Source organism: Chionomys nivalis, chromosome 1 (genome assembly GCF_950005125.1).
Source record: "Chionomys nivalis chromosome 1, mChiNiv1.1, whole genome shotgun sequence".
Taxonomy (NCBI): domain Eukaryota; kingdom Metazoa; phylum Chordata; class Mammalia; order Rodentia; family Cricetidae; genus Chionomys; species Chionomys nivalis.
The window spans coordinates 127300025-127325378 of record NC_080086.1 but is presented as its reverse complement, the minus strand read 5'-3'; the positions used below and the strand labels follow the sequence as shown (position 1 = coordinate 127325378).

The following is a 25354-nucleotide window of genomic DNA, read 5'->3' as shown; positions in this document are numbered from 1 at the left end:
TCATTAATAGTGGACAGTTGCTGGGAGAGGGGGAATAATTCACTTCTTTTGAGGATATGGACGCTGGTAGGGTTTGCATACTCCAGTGGGTGGCCATATATCCAGGCATTTATTGGTAGTACTCATTAACTTGACTTCGTGTTTATCATACACACAGAAAGATATGAAGTTGAAAGGGTGATGTGTTGGGGGGACATGGGGAAAATGGAGTAGATATATTTCACTGACTGTATACATATATGAAATCCTTAAAAAAACAGAAAAAAATTAAAAAGATATAAAAACTGTTTTGATAGTGTTTTATTTTACATATGACTTGACCTGATTTAGTTGTATCCCTAACACACAGGTGACTACTCAGACCAGTGGTTCTCAACCTTCCTAATGGTGCAACCCTTTAATATGGTTCCTCATGTGGTGACCCCCAATCATAAAATTATTTTCATTGCTACTTCATAACTATAACTTTGTTTCTGCTATGCACTGCAATGTAAACGTCTGTGTCTTCCGATGGCCCTAGGTGACCCCTGTGAAAGAACTGTTTGACCCGCAAAGGGTCGTGATCCACAGGCTGAGATCCACTGGCTGTCTAACTGTACTGTATTATGAGCATTTTGATTTCTGATGTACCAAAAAAAAAAAAAGAAAATTGTTATGTCAGTGCAAATTGAAGTTAATATTTCTTTTATTATAAAGAAAACCACATTTTATGTATAAGAGTAATTTTATTTCCCTTTCTGTGATTTCTCCTTTCATATTAATTTGCTTTTTTATTGGGTTGTAGTATTTTTTATTGTCAATTTGTTGGCTTTATTCACAATTCTTGATTAGTTCTTATTTAAAGTGTAAGTTGAAATGCCCTTTTCAGTTTGTCATTTGTCTTGTTTTCAGGTTTCCATAGAGAATTTCTTTCATGAGATTGGTTAATTGATCTCCCCTCTCCAATATGGCCTTTATAAAATAACTCTTCCATGTTTCTTCTAGTGGTTTAACTTGAGACCATTTAAGTCTTTATTTAGTTTTGCTACATGTAAAGTGTGATTTATGTTACAGTCATTTCCACCCCAAACAGCTATTTGGTTATCCCAATACTATTTACTGAATTACCCATCATTAGACACACCAGTAAACTCTCAAATGTGTGTTTATATTTTTTAAACTCCGGCTGAAAGGACATGGATTATAAACAAATGGAAAAATACTCAGTCATAATCTGTACTGCTGGCACCATATGAAAACCTTATGGAAACCACCTAAATATATTAAACACTGTATGTTTTAAATATTTTTATTTTTTGAGCATTTTATAGATGCATATAATGAATTTTGATCATTCTTACCCTCATTACTCCCCCCAACTCTGACCAGTTCTCACACCCATCTCCCCAATTTTGTATCACCTATAGTTCAACTGGTGCCACCCATAAATTCCTGGGTATGGGGCCATTGATGATGCATGGCTGACCTACTAGGAGCCATAACCTTAAAGAAGATCAAGTCTCCCTCCCCCAAAGCCCTTGGCTAGAACAGGAGCTGGAATGGTGACCCGCTTGATCTTGTACAGGTAGCCACAGTTGCTGGAGGTCATGAACACAGCAGTTTCGACATGTCCAGAAGACACTGTTCACTTGGGTCCTCCCCAACTCTGGCTCTTACAATCTTTCTGCCCCTCTTTTGCAGTGGTCTCTGGAGTCTTGAGAAGAAGAGCAGGTCTGATGTGGCTGAACACGCCATAGAAACTTACTTTCTGTGATGTGACCAGTGGTGAGTTCCTGCATTAACTGTCACCCTCTGCACAAAGAGACTTCCCTGAGGAGGTCTGAACACTGCAGCAATCTAACTTCGTATTGTTCTTAAAAGGCTTACTAGAAAATACTCAGCAAATTTTAATGGCTACTGTTCTAAACTGACTGCTTACTATATACCAAATATTGTCCTAAGCTCTTCTTATATATACTGGCTCATTTGGATGTATAAGAAAGTACTACTATTACACAGACTTTATAGACAGAGAAACAGAGGCATAAAGATGTAACTGTACCATGTTTACAGTTTTGGTGACAGACTTAAGAGGGCCTAGCTCTGAAGCCAGCATTTTTGACTCCACTCTGTTGTCTTCCTCTGCCGCTCAACTAACCTTTACAATTCTTCCCTTTTGCTTACACTGATCCAAAGAGAACATGCACATTTACACTGTTTATACACACAAAACAGTTGTTTCCTACCTTATTGTAGATGACTATTCAAATGCAATTCCAATTTTTTCCATCTTTAGCTAGAATCATTACTCATAACTTTTATACATTTCTATATTGTATATAATGTCTTAATATATATTTCATTCTTAATTTTAAAAGTGCATAAAGTAAAAATTACTATCAAGTTTTACTAGCACATTCAATTGTATGCAATTACTGACCAGGTTATCCCTGCTGGTATAATGGACCATCCACCCTTCCTTCACCATTGTGCTGCTCTTCCTCTTTGTGTGCTTGATGGACTGTACAACCCTCATCAATGGAATATTATTGCTTGTGGATGGACTAAAAAATATTTAAATTTATGATCAATATTTTCAGTATCTATTTATAAAGTATCAAACATACTATATATAGCCTCATCAAAATTTTCAAAGATAACTGAGCTAATGTTTTTCAAAATATTATAAGACAATGACTTAAAAAGAAAATGAATTAGTCCTGTTATACTGATGCACAGTTAGCGTATCAAGTTCTTATAATACTGTAACTAAGAGTTTGTCATGATCTTTTCTGGAAGGCCGTGGACACACGAGAGGGTAGGGAAGGGAGGGGAGACGACAGCTGCAGCAGAAGGGTCTTCCAGTCAGATGACCTGGAGCCTGGGGGATTCATTTGGGTTTGCTGATGAGGAATTTTCTTGCCCTAGGCAGAAGAATAAATTCATAAAGCAAAACATGTTTACTCAACTTCACTGGGTTCAAATTTCAAAATTAGTAGTCAGTTGATCATATTAAAGAAAAATATTATTAAGAGAAATTACTTATGGATATTAAGAAAATTAAACATTGTAGTAAGTAAAATCAGGTCAAGTAAAATTGTATCTGGAGAAAACGTGCAGTTTGGTGTGTGTGTATGAAAGCATCTCAGGAATGCATTCTTCGTTGCTCATGTCACCACCTGGTAACCTGTATGTGTGAAGAAACCGGGTTGTTCCATTAATGATTTAACACTGGCACCTTGAGGCAGCTGCTCCATAGCTGGATATTTTATCCAGACTTTATTAAATAAAGTCCTCTTCTTTTCAAGAACGTAAAAATTCTTGTACTTTCTATCTTGAGTAGATAGTAAATGTGATAGAACTTATTTTAGAAATATTGTGATGCATGCAAAAAAGAATTAGCCTATTTAATTAGATTTTAAATTACATTTAAAATTCCACTTAAAGAAATGCCACCTTTCCTTAATGGAGATGCTGACCTGCCTTTGCCCTTGGCAGCAGCTTAGTTTATTACCTGATTGTCTTAACAGTCTCCTCATCTCGCTCCACGTCAACGTCAGTCGGGTCCAGGAAGAACATTTTGTCTTCTGGTGGGGATGGCTCCTCTGAGTCATCCAAGCCCCTACTGCCGTCGCTGTTCACATCGTTACTGTCAATATCCATGGGTATATCTGCATCAGTTCCCAGACTGGAAGGCTCTAAGGGAGTTTTAAATGAACTGCAGTTTAATATTGATAGAGTATCAATGCATTTAATCAGATCAGTCTTAAAATTAAAACTTGAGAAAAATATCCTTGAAGATTCAAGATGAGGGAGTCTTTGCTTGTTTCTTACTTGTTTTGTGTGCTGGGGGATCAAATCCAAGGCCTTGCAAATTTTAGGCAAGAGCTTTACTGAGAAAGTATATGCAGAAAACATCAGATAAGGGAGTTGTATTCAGAATACTCACTGAAATTCTATAATTCACTAATAAAAGATAAAACATTTATTTAAATGTTGATGGGCTGTAAGCCAGCACAGTGACTTTGGAAGGCTGGCAGGTCTTCAGAATGTTAAACAGAGTCCCTGCCCAAGTTAAATGAAAACATGCTCACAGAAGTAATACTAAAGTGCACAGTGACAATATCCCTGACAACCCACGGAGTTACACCTCAGACACCCACTGACTGGTAACTGCAAAAATAAACTTTGGTTATTTCTCTGAGAGTGGTACCATTTGTCCATAAGAAGAACTAAATACTGACATAGTTACAGTGTGTATGAACTCTGAAAACATTATGTTAACTAAAAAGGAGACACTCATTAGCCTGCATATTTATTATATAACTATATTTATACACAATTTCTAAAATAGACTAACATAAAAGTAGAAAGTTGTCTACTGGCTGCCGGAGGCTATTGGAGAGGAGATGAATGGGACGGGACTATGAACTACATAATTGTGGAGGAAAATGAAAATTCCTAACATTAGACAGAGTAATGGCTGCCAAACTTTGTGAATATATCAAATGGGTAAACATAAAACAAACAAACTAGATCTCAGCAAAGCTGCTAAAAACAAATCCTGTCAAATCATTATGCCACCTATAAATGAAAGAATTATTAGTATGTCAAATTAGAAAAATAAGCATTTGAACAGGCAACGCAGTGGGGGCTGGGGTACACAAATAACAAAACAAATACTTGAAAGATGTTCAAACTCATAAGTAAGCAAAGAAATGCAAATTAAAATGAATAAACATTATTTAAAATCCACTTATTAGAAGGTAGAAAAGCACAAAAAAAAGAGTAAATTATAAAGCTAGACAAGACTTTAGGCATGGGAAAAACCAGTGATACTCTACCAATGATGTCAACTAGCTATGGTGTAAATGACAGGTTTTACCCAAAACCTGTGTATTAAATCTACCTTCTAAGGTAATGGTATTCAAAGCCTTCGGGAGGTGATCAGTTGCGAAGGCTCCTATGATGTGCATTGGTGCTCAAAGACCTTCTTTGCACATTCCAGCATGTTACCATGGAGCTAAATGGTGTCTTCCATGAACCAGGAAGTAAGACTCTCGCCAAACTCAGAATCTGCTGGCGTCCTGGATTTCTCAGTCTTCAGAACTATGGGAAATTAGTTTCCGTTGTTTACAAACTACCCCATCTATGATATTTAATACTAGCCTAAACAGACCCAAGACAACTGAGAGCCATGGAAAATATGCAGAAAATGTTAATTAGATTCTCAAGGAGTTGGATTTTCAATCCTTAGCCTATTCCTAGAGGTTTCCTTACATTTACTGTTATCTCCCATATAAACTGTTAAAGGAAAATGATGTCAGAAGCCTAAAGCCTAAAGCCCTATCCCTCCCTTCCAAAAGTGGGTAACGGCTTCGCTAGCACTCTCTGGGAGGAAGATGGTCATAGATTACTTGAAAGAAAGACCAAAGAGCCAGAAACAGGTTCAAATTCTAGCTTTGCCATTTCTTAGCCCTAATTATTGGGCAAATTAGTTAATGTCTTTGTGTTTTAGACATTTATTAGGATTACCTCAGAAGGTTGTTCTTACATTTAAAAGTCAATAAATAGGGGCTGGAGAGATGGCTCAGAGGTTAAGAGCATTGCCTGCTCTTCCAAAGGTCCTGAGTTCAATTCCCAGCAACCACATGGTGGCTCACAACCATCTGTAATGAGGTCTGGTGCCCTCTTCTGGCCTGCAGGCATACACACAGACAGAATATTGTATACATAATAAATAAATAAATATTTTTTTTAAAAAAAGTCAATAATTACAGAATAAAGGCAATAGCAAGATTTTAAAAGTGCATCTGGAAGTCACTATGCAGCACCACTGGATACTGGAGGCCGCAGAGTAGCAAGGGGCTAAAGGAAAGATGGAAAGGCATTAACTACTAATGACAGCATCAGTGATCTCCGTTTTCTGCTTAGTTATTAAGTCAGAAGAAAACCTTGAACAGGGCGCTGGAGAGATGGCTCAGAGGTTAAGAGTGTTAATTGTTCTTCCAAAGGATCCGTGTTCAATTCCCAGCACTTACATGGGCAGCTCATAACTGTCTGTAACTCCATTATATGGGATCTGACTCCCTTACATGTACATACCTGCAGGCAAAACTGTAATGTACATAAAATTTAATGAACACTTAAAAAAAAAGAAAACCTTGAACAAAGCCAGTAAAATAAAGTATATAAACAACCTTATCCAGACAACATATGGAGTCATGACCTTTTCTAGGTTTTATAGAAGTTAAGAAAAATATATAATTTTACCTCCATTGAAAGTAACCTCGCCAAGGCAGTCTCTTGGTACTTTTGATGCGCAGCGTTTATGGCAGTTGAATTTGCAATCTAAAATAAAAATATTCAGCTTGTGAGTTAAACAGGTAAGGTCGGATATAGCCACACTCCCTTTGAATGAGTCCTCCTCCCTCTAAAACGCAAGTCTTGGAACATAGTCTGGTCTCAACTTCTGAAGGCATTTAATAGTTTTTCTTTCTTTTCTTTTTTTTTTTTTTTAACCCAGTTAGGGATCAGTTTCTTTGTCTGTGTAATGAAGCTAAGGCCAATGGTAGGATGCAAACACGTTAGCAGCTCCAGCCCTCCTTCTCTTCATGAGGAATCTATGGCATGTACAGATTTTCTACTTACCAGCCATGTGGTCTTATACTTAATTTAAATGAGAATAAATGCCTTTATTTCCCATATAGTTGCTATATTTCCCATATAGTCCTTTTTTAACAGTATAAAACACTAGAGATCAAAGTAATTTGGCTCTTGTGTGTGTGTGTGTGTACATATAGTTCTCCCTTTCTTTTTTTAAGCTAACAGTAAGAACAATATATATATTTATATTTATATATATATATATATATATATATATTTTTTTTTTTTTTTTGGATTTTTTCGAGACAGGGTTTCTCCGTAGCTTTTGGTTCCTGTCCTGGAACTAGCTCTTGTAGACCAGGCAGGCCTCGAACTCACAGAGATCCGCCTGCCTCTGCCTCCCAAGTGCTGGGATTAAAGGCGTGCACCACCACCGCCCGGCAGTAAGAACAATTTTTATAGTAAATGTTTCTGAAACTTAGATATTTTAAACTTGTATCTATTATAAAAAGCATACATGAATCGTAGCGGAAACGTAAGCACCCTACCTTTGCACTGCATGCCCTGGCGGAAAAGCCCTTTCAGCAGCCGCTTGCAGTACTGACATATGGTTGGCCGGCCGTAGGAGTGGACGGCAAATGTGTGTGGGACTTTGACTCTGCACATCACCATCTTTTCCATCCAGATTGGACGACCACTCCAGGACGGGATTCTCTTGCTTGGTTCTTGGTGAGCATGGGACTAAAACATACGTAAATCTGTCAGTTTAAGTTAAGATTAAAAACAAAGTGTTGGCAGCAAAGCTTAAGCACAAGTTATTTATTGGGAATACTAAAGTCAACATTTAAAAAATTGGCCCTCAGCAGTTTCCTCTGGACTTAATTTACCAGCATTTGCATGAGGAAAGTACATACTCTCGAAGAATCTGAGCAATTCCTAACATAAGAACAAAGTGTAGAAAAATTATTTTATTTGGATCATTTTTAAGAGCAGAGAAACTGCCGGCAGATTTCAGTTCTTAGCACCTTCGAAAACAAATATAGAGTTAAGACAGAGGCAGCACTGGCTCCAGACTACCTAGGGAACTATCCATTTGACTTAATGGGGGGCAGTTCAATGATAGATAGTTCCGTTATCTGGATTATTTCTCTACATTGTCAGACACACTTGAAGAAGAGAGAGATCCTTGGTGTTGAGAAGAAGGGATTAAATGGTGAGCAAGGGGAGAACATAGGGTCCAATCATGAGTCCAAAACACCAACGATATCTTGCCCTCCACTCCCAGGGAAGGTCCAATGGACTTGAACAATTTCCCATTGCCGTGAGTTGGCCTACAGTTTGCTCTCCTACGGACTTTGACTTTGCGGTTGAGGTAGGCATTACTGCCAGTGGCACGTTCCATAGCTTCCTACAATGGAGCTCATTCTATCACCAATAAAAGCAGGTTCCTCAGCCAACCAAATAGCTTTCTATTGTTTCCATCCCCCAACCCTTCTGTGCATGTGAGCACATATGCAAACACACACACACCAACCATGTACACACATGCACAATTAGTATTTGCCAGGCACATTTTGCATTTTACAATAAAACTCAATACCTGACAAGGAATTTCCAACAGATGTTACTACCCACTCAGAGCTGAAAAGTAGTTAATCACAGGAAAAGCAAAGAACTGAGGAATCACGGTCCCTGCTCATATTGTATTACTGAAAATAGCCCGAAACAAAATATAACTTCAAAATTTCCCAACAATTCTAGAATATGCTTGTAGGGATTTGAACTAAACTATGGCAGACAAACAGAAAAATAAACTGGACAGCATTAGTGATAGTAGTTAGATTTTAAGCAACTCCTTGATATTGCAAATATTTTCCAGTTTTTGTTTTCTTCTTCCAAGTGAAGCTAAAAAATTAAAGAGAATTAAAAATGTTTATGTAGCTTAGGAGATAAGTGGGTTTTTGTAGCTACAGCTCTCTAAACAAAGGGAATAATCAAACTAAATTATAGGCCAGCTCAGTGCAGCTCATTCCATTCACTGAATACACATCCACTGATTCTTACATGCTAAGTGCTGTTATACATTGGAATACAAAATGATCTAAACACGATCCCGTCTTTAGTTCCCCAGATGACTGAAGACTAAAGACTGTCTTCACCATCCTAAATGGTGTCTGAGCCTGCCCTGATGCTCCCTCAACCTGTGTAAAGCACAGGTGTGACAGTCAACTGTGCAGTTCCTGCTCCTGCATCTATTGTTTTCGGTTTGTCTCAATTCAAACCATACAAGACACGGTAGGACTGATTTAACTACTAGTTATCAGAAACACAGGGCATTCCTGTAAATGAGAGGTTTCTCTAGCAGGTCTTTTCATATGCCAATGGCCAGTTAATGTCTTTATTCAGGCCCTGCTGATATCAGGGCATTAGGGATATAGTACCGAGCACATGCACCAGGCAGTGCATCTGGAGCAGTCACCTGTCAGTATAAGGGTTACTTAAATTCTATCCCCATCTAAATATGGAACTAGACTCAGAGATTAATGTCAGTGGTTAGGTCTTCCGCATCAAACTCCAGAAATAAACGTTTTTCTTCTCTCAGTATGCGCTGACCCACAATATGATCCCATCAGTCACAGTGATTGTCTCTGTCGGTGAGGATGGCAGGGAAAGTTTGTCCAACTTAATGAGCAATTGAAGGGAGGAGGATGTCAGTATATTTAGCAAGAGAGCTTGGATGTATGTAGGTTATACGCAAATATTGTGTCTACGACTATAAAGGAGTTGAACACTAATGGATTTCACAATTTGCTGGAGGTCCCAGAGCCTACCCTAGGAATACTATAGGATGGCTGTACTTTTCCCTTTCCTCTGTCTTCTGTTCTCCCCTAGGCTCCTAACAGACTGGATAGCTGACATCAGAGCATCATTTGTGTGCCTCTTAAAGCAATATACTTCTCTGTACCAGACAGGTTCCCTGTGGGGTTCAGTGTATAAGATATATTAATTTTCTACTATCAGTTTTCCCCCTAGGCCTTATATATGTCTATACATAGCTTCTGATTCTTAGTCTCTATATCATAGTATTCCTTTTCTACTTTATTTATTTATTAACCAGGTGTTTGTTGTTGTAGCAGGGTCTGACTGGCCTAGAACTCATGATCGTTGCTTGAGTACTGGGATAACCTTTCTTTCTCTACCTCAAAAATCTCCTCCTGTGGCTAAGCAATATATAAAAACGAGAGTTTTTTTTTTTTTACAAGAGAGCTACATAGATTTTTTTTTTTTTTTTGAGACAGGGTTTCTCCGTAGCTTTAGGTTCCTGTCCTGGAACTAGCTCTTGTAGACCAGGCTAGCCTCGAACTCACAGAGATCCACCTGTCTCTGCCTCCCGAGTGCTGGGATTAAAGGTGTGCGCCACCACCGCCCAGCAAGCTACATAGATTTTTACTTTGATATCTCAGTTTGTAAAGATTTTGTTAAATAGACAATAGCTTAAAGTCTTGCATTGTGCTAGTATACAAAAGTCCTGATAGGACCAATATATGAAGATGGAGGTTATTAAAACAACCAATGGCAAGATTATGATTCGCAGATGTAAGCCATTTCAAGTACTACCAAGCACACAATATCTTCATTAAACTACTCTATTTATCCTTGAAAGGAACAATACATTAGGGGAAAAAATAACTCATAAAATCTGGACTTAATTTGAGTATTTCCTATTAACGTGTCCTATGACTCTGAAGAGTCATTTGAGCAGCCTGTGGCTCCAGCGCCATGCAGACACTAGCTCTGGCGGTACAGCTCACAGTTTGAGGAGCAGCACACTCGTTTGTTCACTTGTATCTACTAAGTACCAAGTACTGTGCTAAGAAAAGTGAGGCACATAAGGACACAGAACTTCTCTGAGCTCACAAACCTCTTTACACTGTCTTCTGCGATGAGCACAATATCCTTGTATGTGCAGACAACAGCAATCTCAGAGTTACGCTTAAAGGTTTGCTCCCAGTATGTCTGTTTCCAAACTTATTTCCTTACTCAGTGAGGCTTTATAGCCTGGCTTTTATTTATCTGTTTATTCAGATTTAGAAACTTATTCATCTTCTATAATCTAGTACACAAACACAAGCAGAATGTTAGACTCACAAACAGGGAGGTTTCAAAACTGTGGTGGCATTCAGAGAATAAGCTACATTATAGGTCTAGGTAAATGCTGGTTTAGACCACCGCCATGTGGGTCAGTAAACTGACTGGAAATACTGAGTGGGAAAGACATGCTGTCAGTGTGTGTGGCATCACTGATGGGGTGTGGGTCCAGATGCAGCAAGAAGCAATGCACATTTCACATACTGTGCCAATCAGCAGAGTTGATTTCTCCTGCCACCACTGTGTGTGTCAGACTCCGTATGCACCAGCCTCTGAAGGCAGACGTCTACCAGTAGCTCTCCAGTGGACTTCAAATCAGCGTCCCACATACTCTGAGGCTTCCAGTTTCTAAGTAGTTATTAGTTTCTCCTGCTTCCCAGTCCATAAATCCTGTCACTTAAATACACACACATCTACGCACGTGCACACACACACTCACTCTGCTGTATAGGTTTGCTCCTCTGGAGAGCCCTAACATAGTTACCTAGTGGAGAGAAACATAATCAGAGTTGTATATTAGGAAACCTGACCTGATGATTGTATGTAAGATTAAGTGAAGTATGTGACTAGGTGCCAGGGTAATGAAAAGGAGGCTCACACGGTGGACTAAATGATATGCAATCCCGGGGGGCACAAAGTATAACCTATTGCTGTAGGTAGGCCTTGTCATCATTATTACATTCAAAGTGCCTTAAGAGTAGCCACATTACTATACTCTGCTATCACCTGTTTTAGGATGTCACATGTCTAATAAAATCACCAAGAATAACTACTAAAAGTCCTTCTATGACCTAAGAATACATACCTCTTCACTGAGAAGGGGCACACATTCAGGCTGCAGGGGTCTCGGAACTGACAGGCCAGGTCCCGGCAGAGATACATTTGACAGGCGTCTCTTTCTTACTCCACTACAGTTATTTGGAATCTTGAAGGCACATCGTTTATGATAATTTAATCCACAGCCTAAATATATTTTAAGAGTAAAATATAAAATTTTATAAGATTACTATTTGAAATCTGATACATAAAACCCAGCATTTCTTTCTTTATTTTTTCTGGCAACAATACCAACCTTAATTAAGAACTCAGACGACAGATGATGTGGAAGGTAACAAATTCAAGAATAGTACATAGTAGACAGGTTTATTTAGAAAAGTTAAATTAATTAGAACAGTAAATCTTGACTTATGTTAGCTAAGACAACCACTTGGAAATTTATTTGAAACATAAATTACTAGACTCATCCCCAAATCTATAGAATCAGAAACTCTGGAGGTAGAGTTCAGAAAAGCATGTTTTATGACACTTGGAAAAAGTTTATGAGTTTCTGGCTTCAAGCACTATCCAGCAGCAAACTGAGGCATGCGTGCAACAAACCTCCAATGATGAGAAAATTATATGGAACTCAAGCATCAGTGTTCATGAATATAAAATAATAGTAAATAATAATATAGAATAATGGTATTCTATATTATAATTCTATATATAAAATTATATAACACAAAGGGTATATGTGTCATCTGTACACAGCTATGTGTGTATGAGCGTGGAGACCAGAGATCAACCTCAGCTATCATTCCTTAGGAGACATTCATCATGTTTTGGGGGCAGAGTCTCTCATTGGGACCAGGAGCTGTAAGAAAACCCTAGCGATTCTCTTTTCTCCAAACTTCCCAAACACATGTCACCACACCCAGTATTTTGGTTATTTTTTTTTTGTTGTTGTTTCAGTCTGTGGACTGAACTCAGGTCCCCATGCTTGTGTGGCAAGTACATTACCAACTAAGACATCTCTCTTATTCTAAAAATATGCTTTATAGGAACACAGTCTGCTGTTTATTTACATAATATCTATGGTTAACTGCTAAGTTTTTAAAGAATTTTTTAAAAAGTTTTCTGTGTATGAATGTTTTATCTTCATGTGTGTATATTTGCCATGTACATGTCTGGTGCCCTTGGGCATCAGATCCTATGGAACTGGAGTTACAGACAGTTGTGAGGCACCATGTGGGTGCTGGGAATTGAACCCAGGTCCTCTGAAAGAGCAGCAGGTACTCTCAGGTGATGAGCCATCTCTCTGATTCCTATGCTTAGTTTTACATTACAGCAGCGGAGGTAAGTCACAATGTAGACTATGTAGCCTGCAAAACCTAAATAAAGTATGTGCCTGCCATTACCTTACAAAAAAGCTAAGTGACCCTCCACAGGAGAAGACTGCTTCTTATTCAGACTTATGTACCTGCCGCCTACTTCTAGCAATTCTAACTCACAGCAATCTGACATTTTACTACTGCACAGAAAAAACTAAAAATGGAATAAAGACCTGTAATAGTAAGTGGCAAACAGTTATTAAACCATTGTTTACATTACCTTCTTTAATTATTTATGAAACTGGTAGAGTAGACTACATTTCACAGAGAAACCATCACTTAGAGGTATACAGTTACCTATGCAAAGGAACCAGTAGGTGGAGGCAAAGGAAAAGCCAGTCCTCAACTTCGCAATTCTAAATCCTTACTACCTAGACATCAACTATGAGCTTAGTGTTCCATTGGTAATTCAAAAATGTAAGTGTAAAATCCTCTTTCAAACTAATACACCGATCTAAAAGCACTTACCTTCACATTTTAATCCTTGACGTACCAATCCCCAGAGCATTTCACCACAATAATCACAAAAAGTAGGTGCTTTATAAGAATGTACATAGAGAGTATGAGGGCGAATCTGGAAGTCTTCTACTGTGGCCAAGGCTTTTTTGAAAAAAAAAAAAAAAACAAAAAGAAAGTATTAAACCATATTTTTTTAATTGCAAAGACATTAGGAATGGTCGCCATATCCATTTATATCAAAACAGGGTACGCTCTCTAAAAGTTTTATGTGATTACAAAATAAATTATTTTTAGCATTTAAAACTGCGATCTAAAATATTTTACTACATTTATTTATTATTTGTGTTTATGTATGTTGGGGGAGGAGAATGTGCTATGGCACATGTGAATGTCAGGGGACAACTTGTACGCATGAGTTCTCTCCTGCTACCATGTGAGTTATCTGCTGAGCCGTGGCCCAATACTGGATTTTAAGCAGTAGTTTTAGAAGTCCAAGAGCTTTACATGAGTTAAGCTCCAAATAAACCAGGTTGGAAGTCTTTGGCTAGGTATACCGAAAGCATTGTCTCATAGCTTAGGACAGACTAAGAAAGAAAACACTGAAGTAAATGATAAAAATCAAAGTGCTATGGAACTTAACCTCATTGTCAAATGTTTCTGTAAGAAGAGACACTGAGTTCAAACAGACTGCCAGGACTCCTTTCTCCTCCATGAGCAATGGAGCAGTAGATACAGACACATTTCTTTCACTTCAACTTGAAAGTCACTAGTGACGTCCCTGTGGTTTGACGAAAGGTCCAAAGCCAAGAGGGAATGAATGTGATCACGACCTTAAAGGAGAACAGCACAGAAATCCCCGTGTGAGTGAGGAGGAAGACAGGGGGCTGTGGTGGAAGATCAGTGCTGGGGTGGACTAGGCAGATGGAAGAATCAGAAACACAGATGAGAAGTGTGAGGACCAATAAGGAAAAGGAACGGCAGAGAGATCTCAGGAAGAGCCTGAAAGATGAGTGTGGGAGGGTGCCTGGCCACTTGTTTCCTCTATCAACCTCCCTTCTTGCCAGTCCAAAGGGTGCCCTCGCTGTGGCATTCTTCCTTTTCCCGCACTATCCCTGGCTATCTGTCCACAGGCTGTTAGGTGACACTGCAGATGGTGGGAGCTAGGAACAAGGGATGGCGAGAAGGGCAAGGCAGGAACGGAAGTGGAAAATGTCCACTGGGAATAGGAAGGGAAGAAACAGTCTTAAGTCGTGCAAGTAACCAGCACTGTCACTTTCTCTTCCAGGCCTTAAATATTTCCCCTCTTATTCACATTCTCTCTTTGGACCCTCATTTCTCTTCGTCTATGCTTTTAACAGAAATGGGGGGTGGGGGACAACTTTAATCTTGCTTTTTTTTTTCAACCTACAGAAAGAGAATTTCTTTTCAGTTTAACTATTCCCTTAGCTTCAAAACATTAAGTAATTCCACTTTTTCCCCCTATTTTCTCATAGTGATATAACCTTCCTGAAAGTGAAAGCCATGCAGAAACCATTACTACACATTAAAGAAGTAAGCCATTACACAGCACCACAGCTAAGAGCAGCAGAGCACAGAACTAGTGTGGTAAATACTCCTTGTGGGGGAAAGGAGCCATTTGCTCACCTGACAGGACAACTTCTACAAGATCTCCTTCATGTATTTCATCTGCCGAGGTAATCAGCTGCAAAATGTTTTCCGAGTTCATGTCGTGGCGAAAGAGAAGAATTTTATCATACATGCCAAAGAATCCACACTCTGGAAACTGTAGGGAAACAGCCCTGTATCAACATCCCATGGCTTTCTACTGTTGTTAAGTATGCTATAAAAGAATTTTAAAGTGTTCTAGCTTAATGTTGGCTACTAACAGCTCTTCTAATATCCAAAAGGTGAACCTTGTACTCAAATATCCTGGTTAATTTTAAAGCTCAAAAACAAAAAAAGTAAATTTGCAAACAAGTAATCATTACCTTAAAATACAGGTCTCTTACAAAATTCAGACTTGTAAACTGCTGTAAGAGAACACAATCTTTCACTCACTCTATTCTTAGCCTGAAAGACAAGAAGTTGTTTCCATCCGTTCGAGTGGTACTACTCAACACACCATCAGCTACTGCTAGTTTTTGGATGTGACACGTAAAATGTCCATGTGCTAAAGGCTTGTGCCTTGTCTATTGGGAGTGACTGAAACAATTAAAACCCAAAAGCACCAGTTAAAGAAGGAAAGCAACATTCAAACAAATTTATGACCTAGAGAGGATACAAAGCAATACTGCAACAGACACGTGACCTAATGGATAATGGTAGCATGAACTGAGGATAGGGAGTGGCCCAGTGTTTATTTAGAATGTGTACTACCCAGGCCAAGCCTCAGCGCCTCACAGATATATGAATATACAAACAAATACCCAAACACAGGTAAAAGAACGAGTGCAGAAAATATTACGAATAATTATTTAAAATAAACCTTTGTAGGTCTAGAGGCTAAAAGATGTTAGGGTTGCCATAAAAAGTCATTTTCTAAATAAGAACCTATAAATATGACAAATTACTGAGTGACTAGAAGAAAAGGTCTAAATACTGGCTTGTAGAAAGCCCTATATTACATAAATGTGTTTAAGCTAGGAATTATCTTAAAGCAAATGTCAGAACCAAAATAACAGAAAACATAGACTGAAAAAAAATCAAGAAAAGATTAAACATTGTCACTGAAATTCAGAGAATCACTGTGGCCAATCTTTAAAAACATCCGAGGTTTAGAGGCATGACTATATTAAAGATAAACATCTACAGAGAAACAGGAAATAAACCATAAACACGTAGTTTTAAGATGTCTAAACAACATACAAGATAAACAGAAACAACCTGTAAGGAAATTAGTATACAGATATTTGCTATTCATGAGCTTTAAAAATTCAGAAATCAGGTTTTCACAAACGAGAATATGACTCAACTCTGCTCACACATGAAAATGTTTAAATTTTAACATTTTAAAGAAATTCACTTCCTGTCAATACCGCACAAGGCACAGGAAACATCACAAGAGAGGGGCCAGAGAGACTGCAAGAGCCAGAGGCAAGGGTAGCTGGAGTGGATATGCAGGACTGCTGCAACCACGAACTCTCAGCAGCTGTGGCTGTCTACACAAGACCTGCACAAGAACAAGCCAATCTGTGTTCCAGCACACGGTGGGAAGGACGGAGTCTGCCACCCCTAACTGAGAAGCTACGGGCAGGCAATGGAGAGTTTGTCTTTAAGGGTGTGGCTCCGAGTAAGGCTGCCCGTGCTCCACATCCAGGACTGTATGAGTAGCACAAATGGACAGGAGTTAGGGGAGGGAGGTGAATATGATTAAAATAAATTGCATGAATGTCTTAAAGAATTAATAAAACATTTAAAACATTATAAAAATCCTGTCCAGGTTTTCTTTCCAAATGGATGCCTGAATTTTAAATTTACTTTACAAATATTATTCATTATATTTACTAGTCTTTTTTAAAGTTTTAGAAGTAAAGAAAAAGTCATACAAAAATTATACAGCATTCCCATTTACCCACTTTCCCCATTATTAACACTTTATAGTAGTATGATATATTTATAGCAAATGTTATCATATTTTGTTTAGATTTCCTTAGCCTTTACCTAATGTCCTTTCTCTTTCCAGAGTCTCATCCATGAATCTATGTGACCTTCAGCTACCAGATACAATTATGTCTTTTTTGGATGTAACAATTTCTCACATTTTGCAGTTTTTGGATATTTTGGTTATGTTGCTTACTGGTAATGTGTTTTATAGTATGCCTCACTAGTGAAACTATCTGATGTTTATCTCATTATTAGATTGAGGTTTTGGGTTCTGAGGAGGAGACCGCACAGGTAAAGTGGCATCCTCACTACACTCTCTCAAGCCTGACTGTGCCCAGATTTTTATATCCTGGGGGTCAAACTTGAGTGCACAAAGCAAGCACTTTATTAAGCTATCATGCTAGGCCCTGATTTCAAATCTTATTAATTATATAATCTTAATGAGTTTCTCTACCTGTAAAATAGAGCATACTTTGCACTTACCACGAAAATTAAAAAAGTTAATGCAACATTAACTTTGAATATTAGCCATTACTGTTTCCAATGGTTTTTTTTTTTTTTAGCATTTTGTACACGAATGTTTATTTCTCAATTTAACATTCCCTTTAAACACAAGGAATGAATTCTAAATCTTCATAAAGATGAATAAAAAATGACAGTCCCTCCAGTGTAGTGTGTAATTATTGCATCCTTGGTCACTACTGGCGTTTACTGTTTAACATCAAAAACAAAGTTATTTCAAAATCATGCTACTGGATTTCCACCTTCCTCTATGACCAGTTCTACACTGATCTGCAATGTTTTACAAGTTTATATCAGACAGAAGCAAGTTTAAGGTGTGAAACAGCTGTGTATTAGACATAAGATAAAATTACAAGATATAGTCAAGTTCGTAACGAATATAGGTGCTCTTGTCGTCGTTGTAGATCCTCGGGTAGTGTGCTATGAGAGCGGGGGAGCCGATGTAGATGGAGCTGTAAATCTTCCAGTACACATCTCTGACTTTCCATGCTGGGTGAATTGTTATAAGCAATAGCCGGTGCGTAATCACATATTCCTTACCGTTACTACTTCTGAAGTATATGTAAAGAATTTCCCAGAATATTTCCTGGGTCAAAGTGTACATATAAACGAAACTTTCAGACACTGCCTAACTAGTCTTCATAAAGGCTGTATCAGCTTATATGTCTACAGGCAAAACATTAAGTTTGTGGAACAGGGGAAATGACTCAGTGCTTGCCCCAGAAGCACATGCGAGCACTGGAGTTCAGATCCCAGAAGCTATGTAAATGTGAGGCAGGTGTGAGGGTCCTCCTGCTCCAGCCTTGGAGGGTGAGAGAGACGTGAAGTCCCCACAGCTAGTCGGCTAGCAAGACTCTTCACATTAGTGAGCTCTGGGTTTGACTGAGAGACCCTGTCTCGATGAATAAAAGTAGAAGAGCAACTGAGATGGCTTCCAACATCAACCTCAGGCCTTTATATGCATATACACACATGTGTACCACATTTGCATACACGTGGGCCCACACATGCAGAAGGCATGCAAATACACACATGAACAAGACACACTTGAAATGGAGTAAGAAAAGTTTGTTTTTGCCATGTGCTATTTCGTAAGTGCACTATCAAATTTGTTGCTCTTACATGAAAAGTGGTACTTCCGTGTATTTCAACTTGTACTCCCTACCCCCTTTCTTATGTGTGTTTGCAGTGTGCATTAGCATACATGTCATATGCACATGCGCATCCTTCACTTTATTTAATGAAGCTAGCTCTTTCCCTGAACCCAGAACTCATAGATCCCAGCAAGTCTGGCTGGCTTGCCCCAGGATTCCCCGACTCTGCTTTTCCACGTAGCCAACATGTCCTGCTCTCATGTGGATTCTGGGGATCTGAACTCTGGTCCTCATGCTTACAGGGAGAGAGCTTTATCCATGGAGCCATCTCCCTTGCCCTGATTTGTATTTGTCCATTATATAAGGCTAATTATTTTTCATATGCTTTAAAATATATTATAAAAATTTGTTATTTACATCTTGCCTATTTTTAGTAATTCAATGATCTTCAAAACTCCAAGTTCAACTGTTCTTCAGACTGATTTTTTTTCTTCTATAATGATTTTGGTACATAGGGGCTGTGTGTAAAGTCACGAACAAGGCAAGCATCGAGTTGCACATATGCAGTACCAGCTCTGTAGAGACAGAGGCAGAGGATCTGATGTTCAAGGCCACTCTTGGATAAACAGGGATTTGGAGGTTGCCCTGAACCACATGAGAAAAGAAAGGGTACATGAACAAAACATTAAAAGATATAAACAAAAGCACTTTATATTTTAAAGTCTATCAGAATAACCTGTCATTGACATGCACAAAAAACTGAGGCTTTTTAAAGACAACTGCTGTTTTTCTAAGCTATGCTTCAATAGAATATGGAATAAAGGAAAAGATCACTTTTGCACCCAGTTGTGTAATTTTAAAAGGAAAAACTACTGTGGAAAAATAATGCAAATTAATATATATTTGTGAATGTATACCTGTGACTCTGCTGTTCACATTACAGGGGAGGGAGAGAGGAAGGACTGCTGCACTATTGATATATGTTTATCTCTAACACACAAGACATAACTAATAAAATAGTAGATGCCTTCTAAACATTCCCATTCTCAAGGACAAGGACACTTGGGACAAGGAACACAGCTAGAAGGGCAGCATAGTTGAGAACACATTTAGTAGCTCTCTCGATAATGAGCACTAGCTACATTGTATTTCTCTAGGGCTCTCAACTGAGACTAATTTGCCCCAGAAGGTACATACATGGTGGTGTCTTTATACATATCTACTTTCCAGAATTTGGGTCTGTGCACATTTACTAGGTAAGGTTCTGCAGAAATCACAGGACGGCCTCCATCACAGAACTATCTGGTCAGCTTCTGCAGAATTCACCGGACGACCTCCATCATACGATCTGGCCCCAAATGCTGATTAAAAGCTCAACCTGAGAAGCCCTACTGGTCTAGAATGAAAGGAGTCAAAATTCTAGAGCCTGGGGAATGTGGAAAGGAGTGAGTACCCTTCTGAAAACAGACAAGCCCATGGTTCTTTCCCTACCCTACCTCAGCCCTGATGAGAGGGGAAAATGAAGAACAGCTTAAGAACTAGTTTAAAAGCAAAACACCCTCACCTTAATTTCTCGATTTACTTTCTACATTTGTGTCGATGATTCCTCTGCATTGTGCAAAATGAAGTCTTTCCCCAGTTCTGAACAACTGTGGCTAAACACTGCAGCCTGTCCCATAAAAGTCTCATGTCACTAAACATCTGTCAATAAAATGTTAGGTAAGGCAGGAAGCTTGCAAAACTTTTATTTTACTTGGCCAAACAACACTTTTGCGTGTTAACAAACAACTTTGGAATTCAATATTATTGGAGTGAATTATTTACCTACCACTAGGCTTTTTTATTTTTCTAAGGTAATATGGGTTCTAGTCTAGAAAATAAGAGATGCTTGGAGTTTTAACACCCATATATTTCCGTTTTCATATGGTGAGTGAAGTACACACTAATTTCAGAGGCTTGAGGACCACACACACACGAAATACCAAACTGATCTTTAATCTTGATTTCAGGCATCCCTGCACAGTAAATCTTAAAAGTGCCCCTAAAAGTAAAAACATGCTAAGGATGTCCTTTCCTCAGGCTTCCTCCAGACTCCTCAAGAACCCAGAACTTCTGGCACTTATTAAAAACTCTGTTGACTGTTAGCAGTAATAAAGTCTTCAGAAATAAGACTTATATTAATTTAGTATCAATCTCTGGAAAGGGTTCAATGACAACTTCTACATAAAGCCAAAACTCGCTCATCTGGACAAGTCAATCAGAAAATGAGTCAACAGGAACCTGAGTTCATTCTTACCTTTCATCACTGATTTCCAATTCAGAATTCTCTGGATTATCACATGCCAGAAGTGTTGCTCAATTTAACACCTCACCTGCACTTCTAACATAAACCACAGAAATATTTTTTTTTTCCGTTTTAAATTTACTCATGCCCTCCTCTTGTTTTGTGATTTGTTCTTAAGTGTCCTTGATTTAAACTTCTGGGACCTTTTCTCCTTTACCTATGATTGTAACCTGAATGTGCAGCAAGTTAAAAAAAATTTTTTTAAATCTCCAGTTTGAGCTTAAGTATTTAGTAATGGCTGCCTGACACTGTTTAACCTAGATAAAAATGTAGGGGAAGGATCAGAATGTCAGCAGGCGGCTGTAATACAGCTGCAGTAGAAAGAGTGGGAGAGAGAACAGCACACAAAGACAGCTCACTTCTAGGAAACAAAAGAGACAGCTGGGGCTTTCATCTACTATGGCAGAACCTGAAAATTACACTCAATTCATGTCTGCAGAGACAATGGATTCATTCATTCTAACACACCAAACCACCCCTAAAATACACTGATACTCGGTCTTCAGATCTGGTATTAACGTGGTCAAAACTAAAGCAAAGTGTTTTAAATCAGCTAAAAGCAGACAGTGTTAGTCAGTATTTCAATCTTACTAAAGACCATTATAACTCAAAATAAATTGCTTTCTGCCAATTTCCTTTCCCATTCCAACGACATCTAGTCTTTTCATTCAACAAATTAACAGGAACAATAGCTTTAGAGGGGTATCTTTTAAGCCTCTTATCAATATGAAAGCAAGAAAACAGGGAGCTAGCATTCACTGGGTAATTACTCACCAGACATTGTGCATGTATTCTCCCCTTTAAACAAACACTTGATTTTATTTTCTATAGATGGCCATATATCAAAACTAAAATTAAAACAATGTTTTGTTTACATGCTGCTATACATACTACAGCGATACTATACATACCTTTATACATACCTATATATACTATACATATGCTAGTGATATTCACTAAACTTATAAGACACCTACAGAACCAAGGATCTTTCTAAAATTGGAAGTATTTAAGCCACAGGTATGAGTATTTTCCGAGCACTAGTACCCCAGCATTGCAGAGCTTTACATTTAATCAGCATAACTCTTTATGAAGGTAGATATTCTAATCCCAGGCTCTTGGGAGGAAACAGGATTAAAAACGAAGCAACTTGAAAACGATCTATCAATACAAAACAAAGTGATAAAATGAAAACCTACATTCCTGGTCTTCTCTTTGATTCCAACTGTATGAGATAATATCGTTTCCTAGCTTAAAAAAAAGAACCTTGCATTAAAAACATTGACAACATAATTTCAACGTCTGGTTTCCATGCATGAATAATTGCTGTAACCATGAACCAGGCGTTCGCCATATTCTGTCAGTACTGACTTTCTTGTAATACAACACTTACAAATGGCCTCCCAACTGTGACCTGATGGGCACATTTCTCCTAGCTCAACCCCAGTTCCATCTGTTGCTAAATTGCTTTCTAAGGTCTGACTGCCAGCTCCACTACTCCTCTGCGGCCGACTGGCAAAAACGCCCTCCTTCAAGTCTAGAAGGTAGAAACTGTATTTGTGTTCATATTGCTTTATAAACTATGAATAAAGAGGGATCCAGGAACAAGTGGGTAGTTCAATGGTAATGTACATGTTTAGCATGCAAAAGGCTATGGGTTCAATTCCCAGCACCCCATATATAGATTAAGATCTTATATTCATTGTCTAATTGTATACTCCAAAAACCGTATTACTTTTGAAACAAAGATAATTAAACCTAACAGGAAATCTTATTTGAAAGATCCAAAATTACAACTCCATTTATAAAATTTTAATCAAGATATTCATATTCTTTGATTTATTAAGATCCCAGAATATCATTATCAGAAGGTTCAGGTTTTCTCAAACACAAAAGTTCTACTTCTCTATCAATTTAACTTAAGGATTTTTAACCTCAGTATTACTAATACTTCTGGTCAGAAGATTGCTGTGGGTATTTTGGCAGCATCTCTGCTCTCTACCCAACAGATGATTCCAGCAGCACAGTTATGACAGGCAAGAACATTTACAGACATTACAATGTCCACTGAGGCCCAGGGCTCCCTGGAGGTAAGGACACAAGCTGAACTTGGTCTTACACACTAGACATTAAGGTAACGAGGCTCCGTGTCCCCCAAATAGCACAACAGCCTAACCTAATGGAATAAGGAACATGTTCACTATTTGTATTACCTTGATTTTAGTATAAAAGCAAGTAAAATGTGCCCTGCATTAAATGTTTCCTGAGAGTAAGGCATCTTTGAAGAAAGACATGAAGAAGCTAGCACTGACCTCAATGTATTATGTTGGAAGACTTTCAAAGTCTTTTTTTTTCCAAAAAAAAAAAAAAAAAAAAAAAAAAAAAGGAAGCTAAGTTTTGGCTTATGCTAACAACAACAACAAAAGAAACTCCACCTCACTCCACCCTCAGGATGAGTCATGGAATTGGAAGAAATTCAAAGAGTGACCACTTTTAGTCATATCTAAGTTTTAAACAAAGCTCAAATAAAAATGATCTGTCAGTTAAGTAGATATTTTCTTGGAGAAAACCCCCTTTGTGTATGCTGATGTAGCCTTTGCCAGTGTTTATGCCTTCTCCAAGCTTTGAATCACTGCCATTTCTGTGAGATTTGACCAGATTCTTCAGTACACCAGAGACACCAATTCTCTCTTTACTCCAGTTGAACACATGCTGTCTAGTCTGTATTCATTTAAAAACTATTTTAAACATTTTCCCATGCACTTGTTTACCAATTTATTGAATCATCTTGTGAAATAGATGTTGTATCATCTGACCCAATGTCTATTATAGACAGTGTTTTTCTTAGCGATATGGGAGCATTTTCTGGAGGGGGGCACTGATCTTACCATGCTTATTTTTGTCTTATTTTTATAGCTGACATTACGGTTTACTGACCTAAAAGTAAGTTACCCTACTGCTGACAAACCAGTCAGTTCCAGTTTACATTGATCTGCCTTTGACCCCAGTTTGAGTATTTAACTTACTCCCTGTGGAACTTATCAGGAGGGGGCAGCATAAAGCCCCCTCAACACCTAAAACTTTTTTAAAAATTCAGTTTATGGGAAAATGACCTCCTTTAGCATATGCCTAAAATAAATTATAGGCTTTTTAAACTTCTGGTTAAATAGTACCTAACTACAATTATTGCAGCTCTCTTTCTAGGTTTTTTTTTTGTTGTTGTTTTGTTTTTTTTTTTGTCTTTTGTGGTCTTTTGAGACAGGGTTTCTCTGCAGGCTGGCTGTCCTGGAACTCACTCTGTAGACCTGGCTGGTCTCAAACTCACAGAGATATTCATGTCTCTGCCTCTTCAGTGCTGAGATTAAAGGTGTGTGCCACCACTGCCTGTTTTTTTTTTTTTCTCTCTCAGATTTTAAAAATTAATGCTCTTGACAACTTTAGAATAACATGAGATAAATGTTTGGCTAACACTGTCAGGTCAAAAAAAAATCCCAATAAGATCTTCAATTTAACATAGGAATTTGAGAAGTAAAAATTTATACACTATCAGTCCTTCTTTGTCAGAACAAAACATTCATATCACCCTTAAAAGATTTAAAAATTTTTCTTTTAGAGCTTAAGATTTTATTATACTCCCTGAGATAATATCATTAAGTCCTATTAATCATTCTTTTCTAATTTTTTTAGATTTATTCTTATTTTGTGTCCGTATGTGTATGCGTGCACGCATGTGTGAGCATGTATCTACATGTACATGCATGTCTGTGTATGCTATGTGCATGTCAGCAAGCACTCTTAACTGATGTGTCATTTCTCTACTTCCATTTTCTTTATTACTAATTTTTATTGTTTTATCTTATGTGTGTGAATGTTTTGCCTACACGTATGTTTGTGTACCATACATATGTGTGTTTGGTGTCACTGGAGATCAGAAGAGAGTATCAGATCCCCTGATACAGGATTTATACATGGCTGTGAGCTGCCACATGGGTGCTGGGTCCTCTGGAAGAGCAGACACTGTTCTTAGTAGTTATCCATCTCTTTAGCCCCATCCAAACCCTTTTTCCTTAATAAATTAAGGAAATTCATTATTTATTATTTATTATGTACTTGCAGGTAGCATTCCTGTCCCTTTTCTGATAGCAGATGGCCTTATATATCTCGTGTTAAGTTTCCCTATCTGTTTGGTACTACAGGTTCTGCCTGGTGGTTCAATCATTGAGAATGTAAATTCAATGCTGAAATATTTCGATTTCATTCAGTCCTAAGTATATAGAAATTTTAAAAAAAGCATTTACTTTGCTATTGTTCAGTCACAGAATTAACTGGTTAGTTAATTCTGTTGAACTCAAAATTGTATGATTCTAAAGTCACATATAGTCAGCATTAATCTAAAAAAGAGACATTCTGGGACTATTTCTAATAAATCACAAGCTTACACGTGTAGC

General features: G+C 38.0%; 1 protein-coding gene across 3 annotated transcripts in view; it reads right to left on the bottom strand.

Moving 5' to 3' along the window:
- The window catches only part of Prkd3 (protein kinase D3), a 67999-nt gene that overhangs the window by 20819 nt on the left and 21826 nt on the right, over positions 1-25354 (bottom strand). For 2 of the 3 annotated variants that reach the window (XM_057769510.1, XM_057769520.1), the window contains exons 3-9: positions 14988-15126; positions 13353-13484; positions 11540-11697; positions 7134-7326; positions 6253-6330; positions 3494-3677; positions 2420-2543 (exon numbers count right to left, since the gene is read on the bottom strand). In XM_057769510.1, the coding sequence (XP_057625493.1) occupies positions 2420-2543; positions 3494-3677; positions 6253-6330; positions 7134-7326; positions 11540-11697; positions 13353-13484; positions 14988-15126 (1008 nt within the window). Of the gene's footprint in view, positions 1-2419; positions 2544-3493; positions 3678-6252; positions 6331-7133; positions 7327-11539; positions 11698-13352; positions 13485-13983; positions 14077-14987; positions 15127-25354 lie in introns of those variants that run through there. The other variant, XM_057769530.1, reaches the window with a different exon arrangement.